This window comes from Echiichthys vipera, assembly GCF_963691815.1.
Source record: "Echiichthys vipera genome assembly, chromosome: 18".
Classification (NCBI taxonomy): Eukaryota; Metazoa; Chordata; class Actinopteri; order Perciformes; family Trachinidae; genus Echiichthys; species Echiichthys vipera.
In genome coordinates this window covers 27,503,257-27,512,574 of record NC_139843.1, presented here as the reverse complement: position 1 = coordinate 27,512,574, position 9,318 = coordinate 27,503,257, and the positions used below count along the sequence as shown (strand labels likewise).

Below are 9,318 nucleotides of genomic sequence, written 5' to 3'. Positions count from 1 at the left end.
GTGATTACGTCACAGCCAATCTCCAGTACGCTTTGCTGCGTCAAGTAACCGAAAACAGAAAAGGCTCGCCGTAAAATTAAAAGCCTTCGAAATACTGTCTATGTAAAACACGAGCAAGGCCAAACATATCTACATTTTTAAGATATATTCAAACGTTGACTCAGACCTATTGCTAGCCACATTTAAGAGTAGCCAGGAATAGCTGTATTTTGGTATTTTAGTAATGCTTTTATTGCGATACTTTAAACGGAAATGCTACGTGTTATCACTTCCACACTTGTTTTGTTTTCGTTCAGGAATCGAGGAAGGAAATGAAATCTACATTCAATGTTGTCACTGGATTTAAACTCTATATGAAACCCGGATTTACACTTTAACAGGTATGTTTCGGAGCAGACCGTGGCTAAAGGCAGATTACTATATTCCGTGCTTTCTCAAGCGGTGTCAAACATATTCGAAGTAAGTTAGTTGTTAGTTTAGAGCTGACGTTAAATTCACTTATTGACCAGGATATTACACGGAACGCAAGCCAGCAGCTCAACCAGAACCGGTGATGCTGATGAAAAAGAGAGGCCATACGTGTTTGCTGGCGTCCAGCATGGCTTCATTAGTTGTGCTCATGATGGTGCTGTACGGCACCATTGGCACCCAGCAGCCAGGCAGCTCCAGCCCCAGAAAGGACTACCTGCTGCTGGGCAGACCCCTGTACAAACTGGACCTGAGCTGGCCCAAGAACCCGCAGCTCTTCAACGGGGAGGTGTTTGGAGTGGCTGTCAATCAGTATGCTGAAGTGGTGTATGTGGCACAGAGAGGTAAATATATGAATTTAGATCTGAGTTAGTTTGTGTACTGGGAATGTAGGTTGTTGACAATATTAGTAGAAGTGTGTTTGTTTGGCATATGAAAGTAGTGTATTTCTCTTTTTATTATTAAGATGAAGTTACGGCCTTGAGTCCCATAAGATCAGCAATAATAGTCTGGTTGCTTTGTATATTCAAACGAATAAGTGTCTGGTGCTCTCGGAAAATGTGAAATTAAATATGACAAATAGACAGGAAACAACTCTTGTTTAAAGCCCTGACGAAGAGGTACAGCAGTCGTAAAACATGTTGGCTATAGAAAGATAAAATTAATTGTAAATGCAAACTCTGACCTTTTCAAATGTGCACTGTATGAATGTATATTTTGTTGTGTAAATGCATTCTGATTAAGTTCACAATTGTTCCTAACCTTTCTAAATTTGTATCCAGATTTGAAATTGTTCCAGAAAGCTCATGTTTCATACTTTTCTTTCAACTACAGCTGCATCGATTAGTTGATTTCAATTCAATTCAATTCAATTTTATTTATAGTGTCAAATCATAACAAAAGTTATCCCAGGACACTTTACAGAGTAGGTAAAGACCACACTCAATGACTTATTTATGATTTACATAGACCCAACAATTCCTCTGTAGAGTACAGTGGCAACGAAAACCTTCCCTATAACAGGCAGGAACGTCAGACAGACCCAGCTCTGTGGAGGACGGCCATCTGTCTTGACCGGTTGGGGAGGAAGAAAAGGAGAGAGAAAGAGAGAAAAGACACACAGATGGACAGAGAGAGACAGACAGACACACTTCCAGAGATGCAAGCAAAGCCTAACAGTAACTATAATATTTATAGTAATGTGAATATGACGTATATGTTAAGGCAGTTAATACAACAGAATAGTAGAAACAAGCACAGCTAAGGTGACAGAATATGAAAATGATAATAATTATGGTGGCAAACATGATCAATGATGAGTAGTGGCAATAGCAGCTACGATACAGCTACAAATTGTATAGTTTATTAAACTAGTGATAGTATATATGAGTAACAGTGACAATAGCAGCAGGAAGCGTCATGTAGGACCACGGCAGCAAGCACCACCACGATCAGCAGAGACCTGCGAGACGACAAAGCACAAACAGCTCCGGGGAAGAAGCTGAATCAGTAACATGCATTGATGGGACATGAATGATTCAGACGGAGAGGAGAGAAGCTCAGAGTATCAGGAAAAGTATTATCCCCCGGCAGACTAGGCCTATAGCAGCATCATTAAGCAGAATAAAGTCTTATCGTAAGCCCTAGCTGTAAGCTTTATCAAAAAGGAAAGTTTTAAGTTTACTTTTAAATAAGGGGACAGTGTCTGCCTCCCGAATAACATTTGGGAGTTTGTTCCACAGGAGAGGAGCTTGGTAGCTGAAGGCTCTGCCTCCCATTCTACTTTTGGAGACTCTAGGAACGACGAGTAGCCCTGCATTCTCAGAGCGCAGAGATCTAGTTGGGTGATACGGTACTATGAGCTCTTTAAGATACGACGGAGCCTGACCAATAAGAGCTTTGTACGTAAGGAGAAGGATTTTAAATTCTATTCTAGATTTTACAGGTAGCCAGTGCAGAGAAGCTAATACAGGAGAAATATGTTCTCTTCTATTTGTTTTAGTTAGTACACGAGCTGCAGCATTTTGGACCAACTGGAGACTCTTAACAGACTTATTGGAGCAGCCTGATAATAAGGAATTGCAATAGTCCAGCCTAGAAGTAACAAATGCATGAACAAGTTTCTCTGCATCTTTCTGAGACACAATGTTCCTAATTTTTGCAATATTACGCAGGTGAAAATATGCAGTCCTTGTTGTTAGTTTTATGTGAGAATCGAAGGACATATCCTGATCAAAAATAACACCCAGATTCCTTACTGTGGTGCTGGAGGACAACACAACATCATCCAGAGTAACAATGTCTTTAGCTATTGAATTTCGGAGGCCTTTGGGGCCAAGTACAATAATTTCAGTTTTGTCTGAGTTTAACATCAGGAAATTGCAGGTCATCCAGCTTTTTATTTCCTTAATGCACATTTGAAGTTTATCTAACTGATGGGTTTCTTCTGGTTTGATCGACAAATATAATTGTGTATCATCAGCATAACAATGAAAATTTATGGAGTGCTTCCTTATAATATTTCCTAAGGGAAGCATATATAAGGTGAAAAGAAGCCATAAAAACACCATTAGTGGTATGTCTCACTGTATCACAGCTGTGATTACCACGACTCATCATTGATCATATTTACCACCATAATTATTATCATTGTCATATTATTTCACCTTGGCTGTGTTTGTTTCTTACTATTCTACTATATTAACTGCCATAACATATAAGTCATATTCACATTACTATAGCTATTATTATAGTTACTGGTACTCTCTTGGACTGTCTCTGTCTGTCTGTCTTTGTGTTTGTCTCTGTCTCTCTTTTCTCTCTTTCTCTCTTCAGATGTCCGTCCTCCACAGAGCTGGGTCTGTTCCACGTTCCAGCCTGTTATAGGGAAGGTTTTCGTTGCCACTGTGCTCAAAGGGGAATTGTTGGGTCTATGTAAATCATAAATAAGTGTGGTGTATACAGTACCTACTCTGTAAAGTGTCCTGAGATAACTTTTGTTTTGATTTGGCACTATAAATACAATTGAATTGAATTGATTAATCTATTGTTGGTCAGCTTTTAAATGAATCCCCAACTATTTTGATAGTTGATTAATCGTTTTGAGTCAACTTTAGAGAAAATGTCTAAATTCTCTGATTCCAGCTGGTTAAATGTGAATATTTTCTGGTCTCTTTCCTCCTCTATGACAGTAAACTGTAAACAACTATCTTTGAGTTTTGGACTAAACAAGACATCTGAGGATTTCAGCTTGAGCTTTAGGAAACACTGATCCACATTTTTCAACATTTTATCACATTTGATAGACCAAACAACTTAATCCATTAATCAAAAACACACAAACAGGTTAAATGATAGTGAAAGTAAATGTGAATGTAAATATCACCCATTCATATCATGATTCACCTTTTTCCAGCATGACTTAGTCAGTCCCTATACTTACATTTAAGTGTGTTAGCAGCTGTAGTCAAGTGAGTTCCATATCTGAAAATTCCTTATACTTTTTGATGGACAATACCAATTCTGAGGGGCATTCAGATGCACTTGGCCTATTAGAAAGTTAGACTCATTACTGTTTACAGAGACAAGGCTGCTCTTATTCTTTATGATGAGTAAACTGAATGGGATGTTATTCTCTATTTTTCATTTTGTCAACAAATAACATTAAAAGATTTAAACAACTAGAGACCATCCAGTGTGATGGGCTCACACTCATCTGACTTGTCAAATGGTTTGTTTCACAGTATCATCTGAAAAGGCGTCTTTGGAAACTGATTGGGAAAAGGCAGGCACTTTAATATATTATACTATAATATGACTGACATGTGATTGGATGAACCATTTGTCACACTCTCACTGAAGTCATCAGGAGAAGAGAGAAAACATCTTTTTCATTGAGAAAAGCCCCTTCTCTTCTTTCAGTTAAGACAAATTCTCAACTTTTGATAAAACTGATGCAATTACAGCATTTAAGTTAACCTCTTTAGCCACCACTGTTGTTTTGAACGAGCGGTCACCTCCCGTTTTGTGGTCACCCCAAGCTGGGGTCACCTCCCTCAGCTGCCAGTAGCTCCTTTAGACTTGGATTTTGACTTCTCTTTATTGATTCCCTCTCTCGCAAGGAAATTTAATTTCCAGCAGCTTACAAAAACACAAGGGAGGTATAAAAAAATACAGTATAAGATATCCAATAAACTCTTAGCTAAATAAATAAACAGTAAACAACAAACTAGACACTGATTGCTCAGCGGACCTCTTTATGAAACACAAACGCATAGAGTGCTGCAGGGATGACATATCTTTGTAGGCTGACTCGGAAGTTAGCATCGTCATGGTTCCCTCCACAAAAAGCCAATGGGATTTTCCCATTGTAATTTTAATTTTTGCAGAAAATAAGCTTTGTGGTGAAAAAAAGCTTATGATACCTAGACGTTATGTTGGTCAAGATTATCTTCACAAATATTGACGTTTAGCCACTTGTTAGCAACCGCCTTCTTAAAGACGCATTCAAGTTCAAAATTCATGAGAACCGTATTGTTGATGTATTTAATCTTGTAGAACAAAACTTCAGCCTGTGTTAACTACAGATTTTATTTAAGGGATTAAAAAATCCCATTGACTTCCAGATGAGGGAACCAGGAGTGCAAAGATGCTAGCAGGTGAAAATGAAATCAGTATAAAAGATGCTGCCTTGCGCTAACATTTCATTTCACACAGTGTCTGCCTTTGCTTTGCTATTAGGTAACAATGTGCCCAAGGTGCTGGTGTTCACTACAGATGGAGATTTCCTCATGTCCTGGAACACAACCACCCTGGAGATGCCTCATGGTATATTTTTAGCAGATGCAGCCTCGTCAAACCCCACTGTATGGATCACCGATGTGGGGAATGGCCCATATGGCCACTGCATCAAACAGTACTCACCATCTGGGAAGCTCCTGAAGGTGACTGCTATAGCTAGGATTTGATTTATCCCTAGAAATCTTTGGTTAAGCCAAATGGTGCGTGGTGTTGAATATTTTCTTGCATTTGTCAGGTGCTTGGTACACCAGGGAAGGCAGGCTCTGGGATGAACCCCCTGCAGTTCGACCAGCCAGCTGAGATATTCATCCACGAGTCTGGAGAGATGTACATCGTAGACGGTGACGGTGGAATGAACAACCGCCTCATCAAGCTGTCCAAACAACAGGAGGTATTGTGGATGCACGGAGAGAAAGGACAAGGCCTGGCTCAGTTCTATATCCCCCACAGTGTGACTGTAGACAATGCCCAGAGGGTGTGGGTGGCTGACAGGGGGAATAAGAGGATCCAGGTCTTTAACTCCATTACTGGGGACTGGCTGGGAACATGGGGTAGCTGCTTCACAGAGGATGCACCCTATTCTGTCCGCCTGACCCCAGACAAGAAGTACTTTGTCGTTGTCCAGCTCAACACCAACCAGATTTCGCTGCTGGATGCCCCACCGGTGGGTTTGATTGGCCAGTGCAGAGTGGTCAGTGTGATCCAGCTGGCTGATGAAGTGAAGCCCCACTTGGTAGACCTGGACCTGGAGTCAGGGGCCTTGTATGTGGCTGAGATTGGGGCTCAGCAGGCCCAGAAGTTCACTCCCTTCAGTCTGGGTGGAAGTCTCATTTAGTGCCGCATTTTGAAATGGCATGATGGTCAGAAACTAACTGTACCTATAAGAAGCTTTACCAGTTAGAGCTGCAAAGATTCATCAATGTATCAATTAGTTGTTAACTATTGAAGGAATCACCAATTATTTAGATAACTGACTAATCAGTTTGAGTCATTCTCTGATTCCAGCTTGTTAAATGTGATTATTTTCTGGTCTCTTTCCTCCTCTATAACAGTAAACTGATTATCTTTGAGTTGTGGATTAAACAAGACATCTGAGGACGTCAGCTTGAGCTTTAAGAAACACTGAACCACATTCTTCAACATTTTATCATATTTGATAGACCAAACAACTAATCAATTAATATAAAATATATAAAATAAACAACAAATTAATCATTAATGAAAATACTTGTTTGTTGCAGCTCTATGACCCATTATTTTAAATTGTCCATGTGTTATGTAATGTGCAATCATGAGATCTAGAAAAAAAAATCAAAACAATTATTTTCAGTATGATGAAACCTACTCACAATAGACATCTGATACGTAAGACAGCCTTGTGTCATAGATATTACAGTTTTATAGTATGATTTTTCAACAGTATTAATGTTCATACTAAACGCTGTTTCAAAACATCAACAACATGAGACAACATATGTCTTTATTATCTTACAATATCTGATCGTAGCAAAGAAAGATGATTATTGTTACTATGGTTCTGTTTAGGCAACACACAGCCCTATAGTTAGAGAAAGAAGGTGGTATTTTATGGATTTTTGATTAATTGACAAAATCTCTATCTATCCAAATTTGTCTATCTCGCCCAATCCTAACCTTATGAGGACCACAGCATACCTTGATCTCAAAGCCCTGCAATCTGCAATGCAAAAAGTAGCACCTCATGGACCGGACAGAAACTACGCAATTTTACAACAAAGTTTGCGCTGAGAGCACCTTTATTATAGCTGCAGTATGTAAAAAGCTACAAAAAAAGTTCACAATAGAAAGAGTCATAGTGGAGCTTGTCCTGTCAGCAGTTTTACAGACGTCTCTTTTTAAAATAAATGATTTTTGGAGCAATACTGTGCGAGTGACCACTGGTAAAAAAAATCAACTGTAAGGCTGAGTGGCGGTGCCATATCCAGTCCTAACATCCATACCTGTGATTGGCCAAAGTCTCCCATCACGGCTAGATCTTCTAGAGTCTGAATACAGCCAAGCGGAGGTGCAGAAGTCCAGTTTTCTCTCCAACACTTAACGTGCGATTTTGAAATATAGATATTGCTTCGTTAATTCATCTCCACATAGCTCATACTCTTTCTCCCTGTCATTCTCGTTCACACATACACATACACATACACACACACACACACACACACACACACACACACACACACACACACACACACACACACACACACACACACACACACACACACACACACACACACACACACACACACACACACACACACACACACACACACACACACACACACCTCACTGCAGCCTGCGTGTGTGATGAAAGTCGGCGGTGTGTGTGTCCACAGTTTCGCTCAAACTTCTGCTTGGTGCTGAAATCTGACCTCGGGATGTAACGATGCATCTTGAGACAGTTAAAATCGATTCAAATGTGTGACGATTCCAATTAGTTGAGATGAAAAATATGTCAGATGCTGCTATCTATTTTTGACTTTGTTTGTTGACGTTCTCCATCAGTCTCTGATGATGCAGCCGCAGCACGACACACTGGTCTGTTTTACCAGAGGTTCTAACTCAGTTTTGTCTTTTGGAAGTGAAAGAAGTTGTGCATCTTCATCCACTGATTTCCTGTCCTGCGCGCTTTCAGTGACACAGGCTGGCAGCGGGGCGGAGCAAGTTATTACGTAGATCATTTCAGGAATAGCTCAGTACACTACGGAGTCTGTGTGTCTGTGTGTCTGTGTGTGTGTCTGTGTGTCTGTGTGTGTCCGTGTGTGTGTGTGTGCCGGTGAAGAGAGACGGAGGATGAACAGCTGGAGCTGCTGATGGTCGGAGCAGAGAAGAAATTAGCAGTTAAGTTGTTGAGTTTTAGTAAATGTCCCTCTGCTAACAGAATGGTATTCATCATGTGTACAGGGAATATATGGTATATATAAATTATATATAAGGTATATATAAAAACTGAATTCTCTGTGCTCATGTACACACCATATCCTGAGTAGGATCATAAGCCTCATAAATGGGATATTCATGTCCATGTAAACATACTCATTTGTGAATGTGCAGAGATCTCAGCTTCTGAAAATATAGATATGCTGATATTCTTTAAAAAACATGTAAATTCCAAACTACTGGAGGAACCCAGGCCAAGCCTTAGTTTCTTTGTTTTTAATTCAATTATTGCTTTTGTTATTTAAAAGAATATATATATGTTCAGTTTTACTTTTACAAAGAAAAGGTTAATGTGCACTGTTTTGCAGTTTATACCTCAGAAACAATCATTCTTTCATTTGAAAAGAAGAGAATAGCCTATATATTTGTAGATTTGATCACTTTTTGTTTAAAACATCGTATCGTGAACTCAGTAACATTGAATCCAATGGTGAGTAGAGTCAGTGTATCCTTTCATCCCTACTGATCAGTCTCCTTCAACTGTGTTTACGCTGTAAACTTCAAATGGGATCGTGATTATTCAGTTCCAAGAAACATTGAAGTTTAAATAAAAGACATATCTTTGCCATACCCACAGACATATCGTTATGTATGTTTGCATATTATGATTCTGATGAAAGCACTTCACATATCTGTTGTCAGAGTCTGTACAGGGGAGAGGGCAGAGCCCCTGCCCCTCAAAAGGTCTCCGTACGGCCCTGCACGACCCATTGCTACCTGCTCTGTAGGAAACACTGTGTCTGTAAGTGTTTATTGTAAACATTCAGAACTCATTTCAATAATTAGTTAAAATACTAGAGAAAATTTAAATCACTTCTGCTATTATATAATAATATGTGAAATTGGTTTCTTCACAATAGATAAGGGTGTCATGTTGTTAGTTCTTTGTTATCGACTGCTAAGAAAGATGAGAGCTGGTTCCTTTCTTCACTGCAGACACTATAAACTCTTTCGTGCTTTGTGTTGGTTCAGCCTTTTGCCAGTAGATGGTTGCTTTAAAGACATTTATTCACATGTATACATGTTTGATTACATATGTACATATGTAAAAGGTAAGAACTTAGTTGTTTATCACGT

The 9,318-nt window shown here is 39.4% G+C and overlaps 1 protein-coding gene across 2 annotated transcripts; it reads left to right on the top strand.

Annotated features, from left to right (window-relative positions):
* Positions 1-303: 303 nt before the first annotated feature.
* Positions 304-8,029, top strand: LOC310961114 (NHL repeat-containing protein 3-like). 2 transcript variants are annotated; one of them, XM_083933076.1, is made up of 4 exons: positions 304-380; positions 510-812; positions 5,209-5,411; positions 5,504-8,029. In XM_083933076.1, exons 2-4 carry the CDS (start codon positions 554-556, stop codon positions 6,101-6,103), a joined length of 1,062 nt encoding a protein of 353 aa, XP_083789202.1. In that variant the 5' UTR covers positions 304-380; positions 510-553; the 3' UTR covers positions 6,104-8,029. The 2 variants fall into 2 exon arrangements, with proteins under 2 accessions (XP_083789202.1, XP_083789201.1); XM_083933075.1 differs by having other exon boundaries at positions 318-812.
* Positions 8,030-9,318: the final 1,289 nt, after the last annotated feature.